The sequence below is a fragment of the Aquila chrysaetos genome, chromosome 3 (genome assembly GCF_900496995.4).
Source record: "Aquila chrysaetos chrysaetos chromosome 3, bAquChr1.4, whole genome shotgun sequence".
Taxonomy (NCBI): Eukaryota; Metazoa; Chordata; class Aves; order Accipitriformes; family Accipitridae; genus Aquila; species Aquila chrysaetos.
In genome coordinates this window covers 38720894-38740395 of record NC_044006.1, presented here as the reverse complement: position 1 = coordinate 38740395, position 19502 = coordinate 38720894, and the positions used below count along the sequence as shown (strand labels likewise).

Genomic DNA, 19502 nt, shown 5'->3' with positions numbered 1-19502 from the left:
TTTGACAAAGTGCCTGTTTCTGAATACTAACAACAAACATTTAGAAAGTCTTGTAGAAAAAAAATCAGGTGAGATAATACCAGTAGAAAAGTCAATGTCATTTGATCACTGCCATATTTTCAAAGCATTGCCCAGATACTAATTAATCGCTACAATTTCTTCGTTTGGTAGGTGACTTATCTTTCTTTCATGGAAAAGGTTACAGGAACTCAAGATAAGGGGTACATCTAAATGTTCAAAAGCGCACAGTGAGTTTGTTCCAGAATTATCAAAAGAATTTCCAGGCTCTTCTCAGGTCAATAGCCCATGTTCCTCCCCTCTCCCCCATAAAAGCTTATCTAACTATATATATATACACAGAGAGAGAGTGTGAGTGAGAAACACAATAATTCAATAGGGACAAAAACCCCACCAACAAACACAACCCTTATAATATCAGTATAAATATGGTCTGTAGTATTTCAGTTATTTTAACTGTGGAAGTAATAAGAGGCTTCTCCACTAAAAACCAAAGCAGAGCAAAACTGTGAAAGTGAAGTATGAAAATGCTAGGACTAAGGCTGAGTAGAGAGATGGAAGGACTAACATTAAATAAATAAATGCAACAGGCCTGCCTGCCTGATCACTTTAAAGCAGCTCCCAACAGACTGAGGTAGAGAAGAGCTCCTGTGCAAGGGGTTGGAAATAAGAATTGATGGTAGAACAATTTCTTTACAACCCTTTGGAGACTGAAGAGTCAAAACAGAAGGGAAATGAGATCTAGGCCACTCGCAAGATGCACCAATTTAATGGAATGCAAAAGATGGCCCAAAATTGAGCCCTAGATAAAATTCCAAGTTGCCTTCCCCATCAAAAGAAGTCTGGAGAGGAAGCAGAAATGAAGCGAGCCATGTGTATCAAACGTGAAAAGTCTTTCACCTGGCATCTGCGTATGCTGCTAATCTCTAGCAATAAAATCTGCAAACCTGAGGTAAAGCATGAAAATACACACTGCAGCGCATAATTCAGAACAGGCTTGGCTTTTCTACGCAAAATTTGCAGCGTCCTTTCACCAAAAATTTGAGACTACATCTCTGGACAGATGCTTGCAATTCCATGGCACTTCAGAGCCATGCATTTGCTCTGTTCTGTCCCAAGCACTCCAAGTCACGTCAACAGGGATTCCCCGTGATGTGGGCTCGTATATTGAGCAATAAACCTGGCCTTCGAGGGTGGCCACAGCAGTCACAGAGTGAGACAATTACAGTAGCTTCAAAAGAGATCGTGTATTCAACTCTCCTAATGAGAGCAAGAGTCACAGTGGTATTTTACCAAGGAAGGCATGAAGAGTTCATACCTGTATGCCCCAAGGTTTTAGCTGGACAAGAAAGCAAATGGCAAAAAAAATTAAAAGAAAAAAAAAAGGAAAACCCACTCAAGTAGATGATGCTGTTAAGTTTTCAAGACTCTACACTTAAGACAAGCTGGATCTTAAAGTTTGTTTGCTCACATTTGTTCAAGCTATTATATGTATCTGCACTATAAAAATAGTTTGCTTGGGGTTTTTTGCAGTGCATAGAATATCAGTAATCTGAATAAATATAAGCAATTTTTTAATACACAAAATGCAAGATTAATTAAGAAAGTGCAGTAAATTCTAAGTAAGGATGATGATTCTCAGTTTTCCATGCTTAGATGGGGCTTCAGAGATGCCAAGCATTGAGCACAGAAACTTAAATGCTTTACAACAAATCCTTCCGTACCTACACAAAATAGAGTACTGCTAATGACAGTGACAGAAAACGATAGCTACTCTTGTTTCCACTTTGAGTCATTTTTCTGTGGTTAATAAATTATATCCATAACAGTGTTAATAAGTTATGGTACAGTGTCACTGCATTAGTTTGCATTTGTGATGAAGCACTTCATATGGCATTACCTATGCCCATGGAAGTACATAACAGGAAAGCCACTTCTCTGCGCACAGAAGAATCTCCCATGCTGGCATTCTGATGGACCCTCTAAGGAAACATTGCCTCCTGACCTCTGCCTTGCTCCTACTTCTCACCTCTGTTGCAGCAGCACACCACTGCAGGGCAATTCACAAACTTTAACGCGTTTAATAAAACACAGGCACTCTTAAATCAGTGTCCCGTCCATAGGAGCAATATACAATGAGTTATTAGTTAGGCAAATACAGGAAGCATTCAGATCAATTTAGTCATGTGAAAAGGACACCCTCAGATCAACATGTCCTCCGTCAAGCTCCCGGAGGAAAATGGGAAGATTTAGACTGACTGATGGGCTCTTGATCAACCACTGTAACAGCTTGTTTTTCCAAAGGTGCAGAATAAATAAATGTATTTTAAGTTTAATGAGATTAGGTCTTTAAAGAAAAAAACAGAAGCTATCTAAATTCTTGCAACCCAACTACCACAGCGTTGGTGAAGATAGAGATGACAAAACTAATAAGCATGCTTTTAACACCAGAAAGAAGCTCACAGCTTTAAGTATATTATTTTACAAATAAAGAAGTGCAAAATGATAAACAGCCCCAAATCAGAGTTCTGTACTCTGGGGTTTTGGTCATCTCACGCACTAACTTCAAGAGCTGTTATTAGTCAAGAAGCTTTTTGTCCATTAAAATTCTTAGATAAAAATTCAGTATAGTTTAAAAACAACTTTTTAAAAGAGTGTAATTATTGAATTGTCTCCAGTACCATGATACTGTCTCTAGTGAAGTATTCCTTTTAGAAACTTTTTTCTGCTTTATCATTGCATCATCTCCATATATACAGAAACTGCTATGTGAAACACAATGTCCAAATAGAAACAAAACATTCCATCTCAATAGAATTTACTTGCTTTCCATCAGTATCAAGTAAAAACTATCACTGTTAGGTTAAAATGGAGAAAAATCCCAAATTATCTGCAGCCTCCATGAGCCAGCAGTGCAAAAGCTCACATGCTCTTATAGTAGGTACGTACAAGATAACTTTGCAGACATATTACTGGAATGGTTTGCAACCAGTGAAGATAATTTTTATTATTTCCACTTCAAAACTTCTTATATTGGAGCCACATCACTGAAAACAATCTAACCATAGGGGAAAAAAAGTGATGGGAAAATAGCCTGCTAATATATCCGCTGGAAAGACAGAGAAAGAGAGTGGCCCTCTATAGATCAAGTGAAGTCTTTCAGAGACAAAGATTCCAATATTCTGAGCAAGAGAAAAAAAATCCCTGTAAAAATACCTTGGCTTCCTTAACTTCCTTTTTCCCCCTCCCTACCACAACTAGCATCATTTATTTGTATACTGAATTTTTCTGCACTGCACAACAAAATACCTTTTAAAATTAAAAAGGTAAAAATAAATATGTTCCCACCACAGCATCATTGGACACGGTACTGCGTAGAAAAATAAGTTGCGCCTTCACAGTAATTTGATAAAAGAATGGCAAAAAAGAACAATACACCAAGGCTTGAGGAAAGCATCAGTTCAATATTTAGCAATGCATAAATTGAGATTTCATTTTTGTTTAGGTATATTTTGATTAGAACTAATAAATGACTGATTTTCCTTTGGTTGTTTGCAACAACAACACATCATCCAAAGAGCTTTATTCTTTATTCCCTTCTCATATAGCATGCCAAAGACTGTCTCATTTTATGAATTAGCATTTAAAACTACTGTAGGTTATCTAACAAGCATTCAGATTCAATAGTACTTTTGACAGCAGTAAGTAAAGAGCCTTTTAACATCTTGAACACATGTGCTTGAAAAAAGTAGTTGCATCAAAGCAGTTCAAAGACTGAAGACAAAAACCAGTTAAAATCCAGTTTTCTATGAGACAATTTTAGTGTGGTATAAACAACCTTTCACGACTCCCCATGGGAAATGTTGTAAGACTATATTCAAAATGAATCAGGCATATTTATAAAGATCACGAAGTGGTCAAATGAATTTGCATTTTTGGCAGATTCACTCCATGGGTACTACTTGCTACAGTCTGTAGAAATCTCAAATCTCACATCAGCGTTGCCTATAGTGCTTTATTATTTATTACATGTTATGCTAAGTACCTGTGAAAGGGGACATTCCTTGGCCAATGAACTCTGGTTCATATCCTTCAGTAAGTCCTTCAGAGCATTTCTTACTGTTGTGTGAGACCATTGTTCAGGAGGCAAGTCTTCTAGTTTAGGGCAACTATTTGAAACACAGATTAGAAAAGGGATTATTACAAGATTGCATCCTGCTGCAGAACATTCCTTTAAGACAGACAGATTTCATTTCGCGCATCAAGCAGATGCATCTGGAGATTGCTCTCGGTCTCCTGATTGTTCCGATTAGTTAATTACTTTATACAACACATCTGCTGTATTGATGCATGAATTATACATCAGCTGCATGTGGCGACTATTTTTTCATGTTACTTCTACCTTCCTGCTCTGATGCGCTTGGTAAAACAATTTAAGGTGTAATGCTTTCTCACAACTGATCATGAAAAGCATTAATATATTAACTGTTTTTTTTCTTTTTTGTTACCGTGAAATTTAAGAACCTAGACAGCAACAATAAGTGTGAGCAAGTCATTCTTTTACAAAATGCACACAGATGGTATTGTTCATGATATGCAAAGATATTTTTCTCTTAAGTAAACTTTATGTAAAATGCCTTCTTGTAATGCATCATTTAATTGACTAAAATGCAATATAGTTTTAATGAGATATCCAAAGAAAATCTATGTATCAGAGCTATAAAAGTTTTCTGCAATAGTATACTGTAAGTTAAAGAAGAATTAGAGTAACTAAAAATTAATTTAGATAAGCTTTTGTACTTTGAGCACACACCACAGTAGGAATTAAATACAAGCAATATTAACAGTAAGAGCAGACAAGTAACAGTTCACGTCCCAGAACTGGTATGCAACTTACCTGTGTAACTGGATTTTCAGTGTGACCACATGATACACGTCCTGCAGCATGTCTGCTACTGTAGCATCAGGGGCATCTGTCACATAGGAGAGTGGAACTGGATTCCACTTCCCAACCTGGATAAGCCCTGCGGGATTTTTATTTTTTGATGGTAGGGGGAGTGGGCAAGAAGGGCAGGAAAAATTGAAAAAAAAAAAAGTAATTTATCTGTTAATTCCTAGGGGCAAAAGAAATATCTGATTTTAACAAGATCACCACCTTTGTTTCTAGCCTCTTAAATCTGGCAAAACAAAAGAACACCCCCCCAAAAAAACCCCCACCCACACACCACCAAGGATATGCTTTATCTACATTATGAAATTATACAAATGCACTACAGTAGAGATTTTTCAATATGTATAGAAGTATATTTTCCTAAGTTCCCATGAATTCAATAGGACATGATATAATAGTTAGCATTCCTCTTAATAAATTAGAAAGGATTTTGCAATGCAAGGACTGAGTACAAAAAAAAAAAAAATACTTTGCAGTCTATAAAACCATCAGGAACAAAATAAAAGAAACAGAGCTGGATATTCAGTCATAAATGCAAGTTGACTCTCAACAGTCCATCTGCTCAAATATGCTTTACACTTCCTTGTGGATCCTCAGTGGAGCAGATTATTAAGGTCAATAAGCATACTAATGATTCAGTTGAAGTCTTTTTTTTTCTTTAAACAACAACAAAAAAATTTACCTCCACATTCCCCACGAACAAAACGTGCACTAACTAAACAAAAATACATTAAGGAAAAAAAAATAGAGACAGAATCTGCAAGAAGTTTAAGTAGTAAAACCTGCCTCGCATTCCTGAAAGAAATCCTGCCCCTCCCCCAAGACCCCACAAACAAACATAATTCATCATACAATTTCGTAATCTTATTTACCTTTTGCTTGGGCAGCAGAGCTGTGAGAATATCCGAGTGATAGCAATGCCATTTCAATCAGTTGGTTGAAAAGCATATCCTTCCTCACCAACACAAATTCTGCATGCTCCTCCTTAGAATCATACTCAATGGCATTTTCATAATGTTCCACTACACAGAAAACTGGAAGCATACTTCCTATTAAAAAAAATTAAATTTCATCTATTAAACTTGAGTTATAGTAGAGTAGGTGGGTCTATGCAGCGTTATGTAAATAAAACCTGTACAAACAGGTAGAGGAGGCAACAAGAATCATCACAAATATTTGATAAACATATTCCCTGAGTCCTTTCACCCTCCCCAAAAAAGAGAAAGTTCTACAAAACATACATCTCTCTGAAAAGCAGAAATGCAAATTTATCTTGCTTGATCAGATACAGATTAAAGAATTACCTTCTATAGAAACAACAAGGTTGACTGAAGAGAAGTTGATTCTCTCTGTCCTGCCTGATTTGTTGTGAGTAGCAGGCAGCATGAGAACCTAAATACATACTGCAGATGTCTTCACTGTAAGCCATTTTAGTACCAGCTACATAATTTTGTTCGTTAACATTAAAACTTTCTTAGTCCTGCCAAAAATATTTAATTGCCTTCAACATCAACAACAAATCACCTTGTGTGTTATACATTCGCTCTGAAAAGAGTACACAAGGAAACAAGGCAAAAGTTAACACTAATTTGTGCTTCGTTCACTGAGTGCACTTGAGCACTACTTTCACTCACATCTTTAAGAAACAAATCATGATTTCAATGCCGCTTTAAGAAGTGTACCTGCAGTTTGGGCTTTTTTTTGTTGTTGTTGCCTCCTGCACTTTACGTTCCACATTTCTGGTATTCGTTGCTATTTTGGTATGCCTGAAAGTAATTACTAATTTCCAGTTTTGTAGCATCATACGACAAACCATTCCCTACGCTGCACAGAATATTAAGCAAATAACCTTTTTCCTTTCCTTTTTTTGTTTTTTTAAAGGTTTTTTTTCCCTCCCTTTTGACAACAGACAGAGAAGTAACAAATGACCCAAGCTGTTTTAGGGACAAAGTCTCTTCCAGCAATCAGATTCCTAGACTTTGTGAAAATCCCTCCCAGCCTCCCAGACGAACACAGATGACATGATGACCTCGGACCTGAGGTTTTAGGCCCCTGTCCCACTGTCTCCAGCAGCGCAGGTTAGGATCTCTTAATGACAGAAAGCAAAAGGGTTAAAAGCAGATGTACAGAACTGTCTTATGGCAGCCTGCCAGAGGGGTATCATCTTTAGCATAAATGATGACAAGGGTTATTTTAACAGGGCACCCAGGAACTCCAATTAGTCCTACAATGTTAATGCCTCTATAACCACTGCCCTCTAGACTTACGGAAACCTCCTAATGTGCTAAGGTGCACCAGACATGCTGTAGTCTAAAAAGACGATTTACTCTTGGCAATAGATAAACGCTTTAAGGCCACGTCTGTTGATTTGTGCTCTAACATATAGCAAGAAATCATGATAAAAAAGATACCTCTTAAGCACGTATGTTTAAACTACATCTGTTCACCAGAGAGTCAATCTCTGGCAAACAAACCCCTTCAGGCTTGCTTGGAAAAGCTCACAAACTCACTCCAGTTTGCCCAATAGGCTCAGCATGAAAGACAAGACTAAATGCTTGCCAATATTTATGTAGTGCAGGAAGGAGCTTTATTTTTTTTTTTTTGTCTTGTTTTTTTAAAACCTAAGTGAGACTGGTCAGGAAGGGAATGAAGACCAAAGCAAAAGCAGTACATGCAAATTGGTGATTTCTTCGTCGGTTTTAATTAAGCTGTGGAGAGCTTTCTAAAACACACACACACTCTTCATCTGCAAAAGGTGGTTTGTTTGGGTTTTTTTTTTTTTTTTCCCTTCTAGGCTCTCACAATTGATGTTTGACCTACTACCGTCTGACTCAGAGTAAGGGCTCAAAATTCTTAAGTAGTTTCACCATTAATACCTGAAGATAAAATGTAAACAAAGCTTCATTTTAACAAACAGTGCAGATACACTCAAAACCAGCTAAAGAGTATTTGTTTTTCCCCTTATCAGTTCCTACAAATTAAGCTCTGATGAGACACAAAACTAGCAATGCCCAGGTACTTCGCTGCATATCAGCACACTTTTTGCTGGGTACAAGGTCTCCTGAGTTGCAGTGTTCTGGAAAATGTGGTATTTTACACATCACAGGAAAACCTCCTGGCCAAATTCTGATGTACAGCATAGATGATCAGAGGTGGATCCTGGTAGTGCGACACAGGTATCATCTGACTACAAATCAAGCCACTAAATCTTTTAGCAAACTGTCACTAGTGTCCTTCTGTTAATGTGAAAAATGTTATACAGGAGAGCACAATCTCAGCTGGCTGATCACTCCTGCTAGTACTTGGCAAGACCTCCAAGTGCAGCAACTTCATAACCTTCTAGTATTAAAGGGGAGAGCATTGGTCAGCGCTCACTGCTAAAAATACAGAATGATTTAAACCTGAAAGCAGTGTTAGAGCTTTTGCTGAAGGTTTACGAGTCTGTGTAAACAGCACGTCTGCCATAAGGAGCAGTGAAGTCTGTAGAATCCTTGTCTAAAACTGTCCTGGCATTAAAGTTTGCTGTGCAAATATCACATAATACCAGAGACAGCTGAAATCTCCTATTTAGGAATTTATGGAACTTATATGTTTGCAGGCGTCAGAAAGTCCTTTTTATATAGCCCCACTGCTTCACTGTACAATATTAATGCACTCTGCTTGAAAAGCCGTAATAAATTATATTTTTAATGCTCTTACCCTGGCTTTCTTAAGATGCATACATTCTTGGCAAACAATCAATAAATAGGGTAATCATGAGCAGAGGCCAAAGAATTTGCTGAAGTGCTGTTTTTCCATTTTTAATAGATAAAGATCTAACAATACGGACTGCTGTGTCTGTTCATTTCAGGATCAATATATTCTTTGTTTTCGCCAAACCGAGGAAAAAATAAATGATTGTACGATAAATGTTATGCATCAGACACAATGAAATTCCTCTGCCTTCTAACTTTGTGCGTTTAATAGTCTTGGTTGCATTTTGCACTTTGCTTAGCAAATGCAAGACAAATCTGGATTATAAACATACACTGATTATACTAAGAAAAGTAGAGTCTGTTTTAAAACAAATGCCAAATTACATACAGCATATTTTGATTTAAATTAGCAAGCCTGCAGGACATGGTCAAAAAGACTTACACATTTTGATAAGCAAAATTTATAGATTATTGTCCATTAAAAGTATTTTCAATGCAAACAAAAGCCATCCATATACAAACATCAATGATTCTAAATGTGCCTTTTCCTTGTGTAAATGTCTAATTACAGCAAACCAGCCACTGAAAAATATGACACCCAAGTTGTTCATTGTTCAATAATGAATTGTACTTAAGAAAATAAACTGCGAAGATTGACATCATAAATGACTTTTCCAATGTGATACCTAAAGATTTACACTCTCTCCTTTAAACCAACTTGCAACTGTTATAGAAATACTGCTGCCCTTCCAAGCTTGGACCATCATTAAGAGGAAAGGCGAGAATTTGGTTTGGGGGTTTGGTATTTACTCTTACATAGTTTGGCGTTTCTTAGCCCAACACTTACTCAAAGAAATAATGCATTATATTACTCCTATTTCAATGTAGGAATTTGCTTTTATCAGGGCAGCTAGCCTTTACCTTAACAAAAATCAGACTCCACCCTGTAAAGCAAGATGCTCCACCCAAGCATGAAGCTTATATTTCCCAAATGTGATTTATATCAGAGTTGGGAATATATAGTATTTTAGAATGGAGATTTAATCCTGAAATATAAATGAAGTAGAGTCTGCAAAAGTATGCTTTCCCCCCCAAATATTATAAATCATATTTCTCTAATGCAGAATTATCAAAAGTGTTACCTTTTCTAATATTAGTTTTCATCAGGTGTCCAGAGTGTTTTAAAGGCACTCCTTGCATTTTAGTTCCTGTACTTCCAAGTCTTCCTCTTCCTAATGGGCTCCCATTCTGTTCCAAGCGCGCAATTTTGGCTGGTGGACCCTTCGGATCGCTTACATTGTTAGACATTTCTGAATGTTCTTTCCCCTGAGTTGCCTCGTTCAAATGATCCATACTCAGTCCCGCCTCTAAAGATCACCTGCCATGATTCAAAAAAAAAATATATATATATGTTGTACACGTGTGCGCATATGTATACGTACACAGCCTGCACATGTACTGAGAGAGAGATATATGTATCATAAGCTCATAAAGAAGAATAAATAACTATTTTAACTGGAAAGAAGATGCCTTTTTTAAAAGAAACAAACTTATTCTCCAAAAATGACCTCATACCCCCACTTTACAGAGAGATCGCATCATAATCTGATGGAATTATTTTTTTAAAGCCAATGAGAGTACCCCTTTAAAAAAAAATCTTCAGAGATACTCTACTAAATCTGAGAGAGACTAAGACTCATATAAAAGATGATGATTGTCAAGTTATGTGCTCCAACACAGCTATTGTTACAAATCTCACAGAAAGGTTTGTTATTAATCCCGGCTGTTTTTATTGTGTTAACAGAGAGACAGAAAGAAAAAGATTCTAGTGAAATATTTCTCAATCTACTTGATTAAAAAAATGGATGCACAATAGAGAGATTGTTAAAACTTTAGTTGAAGTAGCAACAGATTTATTAGAGATGTAGAATATTGTCCATTTACAATTCCTCCCCCTCTTAAAAATAAAAGTTAGAATTTAGCATTTAACTTCGGAAAGCAGTAGTGGAAGATGGTTGCTTTTGAGTTTCCTAAGCAATACTATACAAAGAGTTTATCAACTTTTGCAAAGTTCAAAATTTGCATATGAAATTTTTCAGATGTTAAGCTTTAAGTGTTAAATGGACTCGTTTATTGAATTAAGAAAAATAACTGAGAAGGTAGCATGTCACAAAACATAATGCTGGAAAAAAAACCCACAATTTGTACAGTGCTTTTGAAGCCCTTAAATATAAAAAAAAAAAAACCCAAACCCGGGGTGATGCTAAGTTATGTGCTGGCACAGCTATTTGAAACCAAAAAACAGAAGTAATTTCAATAGCAAAGGTATATGTTAGCATGCTTACATTTCCCTTTTTATAAACTTTCAAAACCTCCGTCCATGAGTAACAATTCCAGTTAAATCACTAAAAATCTCCCGAGCCTAGAACATAGCGGAGTAAGTTTTGAGGATTTTTGTCACTCATCGTAATCTGTTTTGCCAACTATATTAAAAAAAAAAAAAAAATCAGTTGCTGAGAACACAGACATCTTTCTGGTTATGATTTCATTCATCAATACTGTTGTGATTGTTAAGTATTTTACCCTACCTTTCTCTGAGAAAGGTGGGACTACACTGACAATTTTGTTATGTATATAATACAAGCACTAAGGACAGGTGACTAGACATTAATTTATGTACCAGTATTTACATTAGCAAGTACAAATACTAACACTGGGGAAGTCGTATTTAGAAAGACTGGTGTGAATCTGATAATTGCTACTTTCTTTCAGTTGGCTAGTAATTCAATACATTTTCTGCACATTACATAGCAAAGCTATTAAAGCCTAAACATCTTGGCATTTTTTTATATACTACTATGTCATTGGTATATATGCCAATGACAATTCTGTAAACTATTTTTTTCTTGTTTGAACACCATGCTGCTTTTCCCGATATGGTGAAGAATGAGGCAATATATTAATCCGAACATTTACAAGCAACCTCAAGAATGACACTGAATAGCTGAAGTTCAGAAAATCGGGGGTTTTTTTCCTTATGCTGTAAGGTGACAGGCTAAGGTTTACCATTCAACTTGATCCCATCTGTTTTAGGTCATGTGTCTCATTAACAGTAAATGTACCTATTTTAGCCACTTTTCGAAAAGATTTTTTTTTCTTTTTTTTTACTGTGTTAACTGCAGCCTAAGTAAAGAAATACAGACCAAACCGTTAACATCTTCCGATGTTTCTGAGGATGCTAACATACTACAGGGCTCCTTCTCTGAGACTGGTTTCTCTCAAGAATAAGAGGATTAACAAAAAGGAAAAAAAAGGGGGGGGGGAAGAGTAAAACAAAACAAAACAAAAAAAGCCTCGAACAGGAAAATCCTTGTCACTTTTGGCAACTTCAGAAGTACTCTAAGGCACCGAGGATCTTTGCTACAAAAAGTATCTAGTCATCATGAGTCAGAATCGCACTACATCATGTACAGTGAATAAAAGTGATAGATCGCAGTTTAGTTAATACACTGACTACAACCAAAACACCAAATGGGTCATTTTCACTTGGCCTGAGAATACCCACCCATCGGCATCCTTTCACCGCTTAGTCATCTTGTAAAAAGCTTTATGTTACAAAGCAAAATTACATGCACATAAAACACCTAATTTACTCATTTAAACTCCATGCCCAAGGCTAAAGTTCACTGAAACCTCAGTTTGGAATAGTGATGAGCAACAACCAGCGTGGCCTGCCCAGGGAGAGGGTTGCAGGGAAGAGCTATGATCTCCGCCGGTTCCAGGCCGAGAGTTTCCCCGGGTTTCGCATTTAGGCATCTTTCACAACTACAAGTTTTCATCACAGGCATTGAGAGAAGAGCCCAATTTCAAGGCACAGTTTCCCAGAGACAGCATACACGTACGGGCACACCGCGCAATTTCTGAATGAGAGTTGGTGCGGTATCTCCTTTTGTCGCGATGAACGCCACCGGTATTATATTATTTCTTCCTCTCCTCCTGAATCAGCCCCCTCCCCATGCCTTTCCCCTCCTCTTCCCTCCCTCCCCCATAAAAACCCATAATCACATTTGAGAGAGGCTCCGCACTTATCCGTTCCATATGGCTCTCACAATCCAGGCCAAGCTTTCCCTGTGACCTTTTAAAGAGACAAAGAAGCAAAGTACTTATCTAGAAACAGAAACACTGCAGTTTTCTGAGTGAAATTAGCAAAACCGACCCGAAACTCACCACTTCAAAACTTGACAGCATATAAATAACAAAAACAAAGGAGGTTTCCTTTGCAGCCCGAGCTCTTGAAGAGGAAGAAGTTCAAGACTGATGTTTTCTAGGTCCCCCCCTTTTTGGAGGGGGGGAGAGGGGGGGCAGCAGACCTGAGGACTACTTCCCCTAATATTCTCTTATTTTTTCTTTTTTTCTTGTTGCTATTTTCCTCTAGGCGGGGAGGGGCAAAAATAAATAGCAAGAAACAGAGTAGCCATGAGCAAAAATGGCAATGGACAAAAAATACAGATTAAATATCTATTGAGAGCGCCAGTTTTCGAGGTTTAGCAACGGAAGGAGCTGAAGATCAAATTGATCAGACAAGTGCAACGCTCAAAACGAGGAATTCATAACAATAATTAAAAAAAAACCACAGTAGCAGGTTTAAATTGAGGTGGAGGGTGACTTAAGTCTAGCTATCCTTTCAAAAATAAAACCAATGCATACAAGAGAAAGTGAGAAAGAGGGGTATTAAAAAAAAAAAAGCAAAGGGAAAAAAAGGCAGCTTTTCTACCTAGTGTGAAGAGCAGAAAGTCTACTTCTAGGTTGTCACTTACACTATTATTCTCCAATAGGCACCCAGAGGAGCAGCACACACAGAAGGAGCCCGCTCCCCTCCCCCTCCGCAAAAATACACACCGTAACAGCCCCCAAACTTTCTGCGGAAACCTCAGCCCCAGAGATCGCTACTAGAGATTTAAAAAAAAAAAAAAAAGTGTAGAGAAAATTGCAGGAAAAGGCACTAAAATGCCACTTTTAATCTCGCCTTTGCGGTCCGGGGAGGGAAAAAGAAAAAAAGAAAAAAAAAAAAAGGCAGAGAGGACCTGTCTCCTCTCATTTACCGGGGGCTGTTGTGCGATTGAGGGGGGAGAGAGGGAGCGAGAGAGGAGGGGAGAGAAAAAGAACAGAGGGGAGGAAGGAAACACACACAACAAGGCACACCACCACCACTACAAAAAGTGACGAGGTTTCACTCCCTCCGAGTCCAAAACCGGGAGAAATTACAATTAAAAAAAACCCAAAACCAACCCTATTTAAAAAAAAAAAAAAAAAAAAAAAAAAACGACAAAAAACCCTGGTTCTGTTTCTGCAAAGGAAAAAAAAAGAAAATCTGGGAACTCCTAGAAGAGTTGCTCGCAAGAAGGGGTAAAAAAATATAAAATAGAAAGGTTGCAAAAAAGCCAACAACAACAAAAACCAAGCCAGCAAAAAAAAACAATAATAATTGAAAAAGAATAATAATGGTAGGCTTTGTTTTTTTGTCTCTTTTTTTTTTTTTTTTTTTTTTTTAATTCTCGTTTCCCCTGGCTGGCCGAGTATGGTTGTTATTTAGGCCGGTTTGGTGGTTGTTGCTGGATGTTACATGGATATATGTGTGTGTGTGTGTATGTGTGTGTGTGTGTCCCCGGACGGAGCTGCCTTGCTCTGCTCTCTCTCTCTCTCTCTCTCTCTCCCCCCCCCCCCTCCTCCTCCTCTCTCTCTCTCCCTCTCTCTCTGTTTCTGTCCCCATTAAATTATTAGTTGACTCATCACTACTCCTCCTCCTGCTGCTGCCGCCGCCGCCGTCCCCTGCTCAGAGCCTCCTCTCCTCCTCTCCGCTACCGCTCGCTGCCGCTGCTGCCGCTGCTTCTTCTTCCTCCTCCTCATTTTAATACAAAATAACACCGAGGCCACCGGCTTTTTTTTTTTTTTTTTTTTTTTTTTTTTTTTTTAACATCCCGAGACGGGAGGAGGACGCAGCCTCCCTGCTGCTGCCCGGAGCCCTTCCCCGGCGGCCCCGGATCATCCGACGCGTCCTGGGAGAGAGAGAGAGAGAAAGTGGCAGAGGAGGAGGAGGAGGAGGAGGAGGTGGTGGTGGTGGTGGTGGTGAAGGAGAGAGGCGTGGGGGAGGGGAGGCCGGAGCGGGAGGGGGGGCGGTCGGGAGAAGAGAGGTGGCAAAAAGGGGGCCGCAGTGAGGAGCGGGGAGGGGAGGGGGCGCCGGGCCGGGCCGGGGGGGGGGGACGGCCGGCGCCGCCGGTAGGTGAGTGGGGGGGGGGGGGGGGCCGGGGGAAGAGGGCGTGCGGCTTCCGGGCGCGCACGAATTTGCAGCCAGCTGGGTGCGGGTGAGGCGGCCCTGCCTGCGCCGCGCACAATGCCCGCCGCGCCGCCCCGCGCAGGCAGCGCCGGCCGCGCGCCCCCTGCGCGCACGCACGCACGCACATGGCAGATGGGGGCCTGCGGCGGAGGAGGGGGCGAGCCGGCGGGAGCGTGGCGTGGGGGGAACGCGGAGGGCGGGGGGCAGAGGAGGGGAGAGGAGGAGGAAGAAGAGAAGGGGCGGGGGTGAAGGCCGAACAATATCCTGCCGAGCGCGCCGCGCCAGCGCAGCCCGCCCCCGCCCCTCCGCGCGGAGGCTGCGCGGGCCGGGCCGCGGCGGGCAGGTGCACGGCGGCGGCAGCGCGCTGCGGTGCGGAGTTCCCGCGCCGGGGAGGAGAGGGGGCGGCCGGCGCGCTCGGCGGGGGCAGCCCCGGGGGGGGGGGGGGGGGGCCGGCAGGCAGGCCACGTGGGGAGAAATAAGTTCCCCCCCCCGCCTTGGTATCAACAGAGGTGAAAGAAAAGCACCGGGCAGGCTGTAAAAGGGCGGCAAAGGCGGGGCGACGCAGTGTGCCCGTGTCCCCCCTCAGCGGAGGGCATCGTCCGCACGAGAGCCCACCGCCAGCTTGCGCAGGGTGAGGCGGTGGGCGCCGCGGATGGCGCAGTCGCCCGGCGGCAGCGCCTGGGGAAGGGCGACGCGTCGCTCCGCGCCCCTCTGACGGCGGAACGCCGCAGCCCCGCCGCGGTGCGGGACCCTACGGACCTGGCCCTCCACCGTGTCTGCGGACCGGGACCGAAAGCCACCCGTAGAAGGTGCAAACTGGAAGGTGGTAACGCATCGACAAAATACATAACTGCGAGACAGACCTAACTTTTTTTCCCATCATGCACTTGGTAAAAAGTAACCCAACTAGACAAACTTGAAAGCAACAAGTTTGTACAAGCTACGAGATAAGAGAAAAATTAAACCTCTTTATTGATAAAATGCGCGGGGTTTGGGTATACTATGGCTAAAAGGAAAGTTGCATCATCAACCAAAGAAAACGTGAATTATGGCACAGACAGATGCATAGCCAAAACGTTTAGGGTAGTAACTTTAAAAAAAAAAACAAAACCCAAACCCCAAACCAACAAAAAACTCCATACCGCACTGCATATACAAACTTGAAGCAGCAGCAAAAGTAGAGAAGTGGGGAGGCTAATACCAGTTCTGTAATACACAAAGTAGCATGGCCTCTCAACAAAGAAAAGGTGAATCAATAAATCCATGAAGAGCAAAATTATCACTACACATATATTACTATAAAAGAAGAGGAATGCATTGAGACTAGGTGAAGAAACAAGCTGATGTTTACCGAAATAAGCACAAACAGCATACGGGGCATGCAGGAAAAAGAAAGTGGTAATGGGGTGAAATACATGAAATATTTATCATGTTCAGCAATGCACAAAATAGATTATAATCTCAGAAGCAAAGAAACGCAAGGCTCGAAAATGAATACACTGTTACATAATACTGTTATTCAAAACGGAGCAAGTGGAGGTGGCGTACAAAGGAAACGTGAAAAGTTGTACCTATGTTGCATGTCCTGAAAAAGGTTACTAAGATTGTTACCAAGAGCGCTGAAAAGGAAAAAAACCCAACCAAAACCCAAGAAACATGTTTCACAAAGAAAAACAAGGGAAAATGTAGGTGACATCTTCCATAACATATGATCAAGGGATAACTGTCTAGCGGGTTGTTTATTTAGAAACCAGTCTTTTTCCAACAATAGATAGATTGAGTATTATTCAGTCCCTCTGGAAAAAAAAAAAAAAAGAAAAAAAAAAGAGAAAAAAAAAGAATTATTATTTCCCAATATGTTTGAATACTTGGAGGAAAAATGGTGTTAACTAGTTGAATTCAAACTTTGCGGGCACTATGGAAAATATCAACATTGTATTATTTTTCATCCTTTTCAGGAAAGCCTGCTACAGTAAACTTCAGCAGTGAGCAAGACTGACTAAAGAAGAAAATTGTGAAGGATGAGAGAGTTTCAGCTGGCAGTATGCTGCCTGGAGTACGATGGAAGAAAAGGACACTGAAGATAATTTGAGAGATGCAGAGCTGATTAGAATAGAGCAGTTATTTACAAATATGATTTGGAACAAGATTTGGGAGTAAAACATCACCTTATAAAAATGATTGCCAGATATGACAATAACAAAAAAACCCCAAACCAACCCCCCAAAACCAACAACAACAAAAGATTAAAATCTGTTCTAAAATAACTTTTGCTTTGGTGTTCGCAAACCGTTCCCTTCATGGCTAAAAAACCCTTAAAATGTTCAGATAGAAACAAAGTGATTACTCCAAAAAGCAGAGACAGTGAATTAAAGGAGCAGGGAGATAACAATCTGATAATACAGGAGCACAGAAGGCCTAATAATGATATTATTATGCACACTAACTAAAAACTGACAAACAAATATTCTGTTAATTATATAATCATGCATATGCTTCCTATGCTTGAGATAAATGATTATGGAAAATAACTCTCTTCTTGAAACTGCATATATGTAGTAAACCTTATAAACTCCCTACAACATGGATTAATCTAATTCCCATACGTCACTTATGCCCGGTAAAGTATTTACTACAGACTTGGAAGGCTGAGCGTGGAACCCTTGCTTTGACTAGAAAGCACGAATTACTGAAGGCTGCTACATCTTGACATATAGACAACAATCAGATATCTCTTATCAATACCAAACTACTTGGAATAAATTCAAGATACAGATATCTGATTTTCATTTGACCTATTCCAATTTGCACTTCACTATGTCAACTTTGATATTAAAATGTTCCACTAGAATAAAGATATTTATAATAAAAACATATATAAAGAACAGAAGATGAATAGATATTGTCATGGATACATATGCAGGCAATCATTTAAACATGCGGCAACAGTAACATCACATTTTTCATAGCTTCTAGTCAAACATACAGCAGACAAATATATGCTTAATAAAGCTTATTAATCCTTAATAAAGTTGTTGCACTGTGCTTATGATATATAAATGCATTGTGCCCTAGGTTGTGTTGAAATAAGACAAATATGTAAAAAGTTGGACTGCGTTTTTTCAACTCCATGGTGAATTAACTCTCAAACAGCAGTCTCAGTAGCTGCAAAACAACACAAATTCTCCAGTGTGGCATGCTGCCTCAGTGCCTCCTAAGGTCTCTATTCCAATCTTTTCTTGTTCAAAATAAATTAGGAAATATGGGCCTAAATCTTGAGGCTTGGCTCTTGTGCAACGCAAACAGAAATGACCTGGCAGCAGAGCAAAACCAGCATGGCTGTGTATTCTCTTTTATCAGATTTCTTTGGGGAGATCAGGCTGATTGGGTTTTATACATACGTACTTCTGACATCTCTGCGGCCATTCGGGTAACTCGTAAGCACCAGCCAGTGCTGGAGGTGATGCAGAGCTGTGCAGCAGCAGCGGGACTGCCGGGAAACTCACTTCGGTGGGGATCTGAATGCGTTTTCCCCACTGCAAGGGGTGATGTGTGCACAACTATGACTGACGGTAACTGCTGGAGAGCAAGGCAATGAAAATACCAATCCGTAGCTTTCTGAAGGTAAACGTCTATGGCCAAAGGTGGATGGCTCCCCACTGGGCTTGTGCCTGATTGCCGCATGGGTTAGACAGAAGTGTGGGTTAAGGGGAAGGATGCGCCCCACTGTCCTTTCCCACATCTATCTGTGCAAGCCTCGGCACAGTCACCGCTGCAGTGTGGACACAGTCCTGCAGCCCTACAAGTTTTGCACCTCTGACTGAAGTAGTTTTTCGGTCTCCTCAGACTGACTTCCCCTCTGTTTTGCCCTGAACAGCAGTTGCTTGACACCGCTCAAACACTTTAACCAACCTGACTGCTGCAATCACAATTTACATACGACCCAAGAATCCGATGCGCACCGATGTGAATCACAGCATTCTGCGACATCCCCCACGCTGAACTCAAAAGTTACATACCAACCTAGATTTTTTTTGACTGCAACCTGCCCCAGCCTGGATAGGATGCCTGTCAAAAAGCAAAAGTGCTATGAAATGAAATTCATAGCACTGAAAGGCATCGCACACAAGCTGTCGTCCCCTCTCACATTTTGCATGAGCAATTTCTGCTCGTTTGTGTTCTCTCACACACGATGTCCTGAAACAGTTACGTAAAATGAATATTTAACTTACGATAGTCAGCTGTATTGAACTGCATTTAATTGCTTATTAAGTGAAGTAAATTATCCTTACCATATTCGTCAGAGGTGAAAAACCTACATATATGGCTACATGTAGTGCATTCATTAGTTTACGGACCCCAAATCCCTTGGAAAGTATCAGGTATCTACACAGTGTCCCATGGTGCAGCATTTTGTAGTTGGATGTCTCAGCTAGCTTGCAGATATGTAAAATCATATACAAACAGACATCTCCCTATTGATTGCCTCTGTGACGAGGCTCGT

The 19502-nt window shown here is 40.2% G+C and overlaps 1 protein-coding gene and 1 long non-coding RNA gene across 8 annotated transcripts in view; one reads left to right on the top strand and one right to left on the bottom strand.

The window, feature by feature from the left end:
• The window catches only part of SATB1 (SATB homeobox 1), a 94149-nt gene that overhangs the window by 61702 nt on the left and 12945 nt on the right, over positions 1-19502 (bottom strand). For 3 of the 7 annotated variants that reach the window (XM_030009227.2, XM_030009232.2, XM_030009233.2), the window contains exons 1-5: positions 12892-14778; positions 9807-10042; positions 5842-6018; positions 4916-5042; positions 4064-4187 (exon numbers count right to left, since the gene is read on the bottom strand). In XM_030009227.2, the coding sequence (XP_029865087.1) occupies positions 4064-4187; positions 4916-5042; positions 5842-6018; positions 9807-10017 (639 nt within the window). In that variant the 5' untranslated portion in view covers positions 10018-10042; positions 12892-14778. Of the gene's footprint in view, positions 1-4063; positions 4188-4915; positions 5043-5841; positions 6019-9806; positions 10043-11009; positions 11484-12729; positions 12800-12891; positions 14779-19502 lie in introns of those variants that run through there. The other 4 variants (XM_030009230.2, XM_030009234.2, XM_030009231.2 and 1 more) reach the window with 4 other exon arrangements.
• LOC115339360 lies at positions 14892-18025 on the top strand. Its single transcript, XR_005932080.1, has 2 exons — positions 14892-15807; positions 16957-18025. It is a non-coding gene; the product is annotated as an uncharacterized LOC115339360 (long non-coding RNA).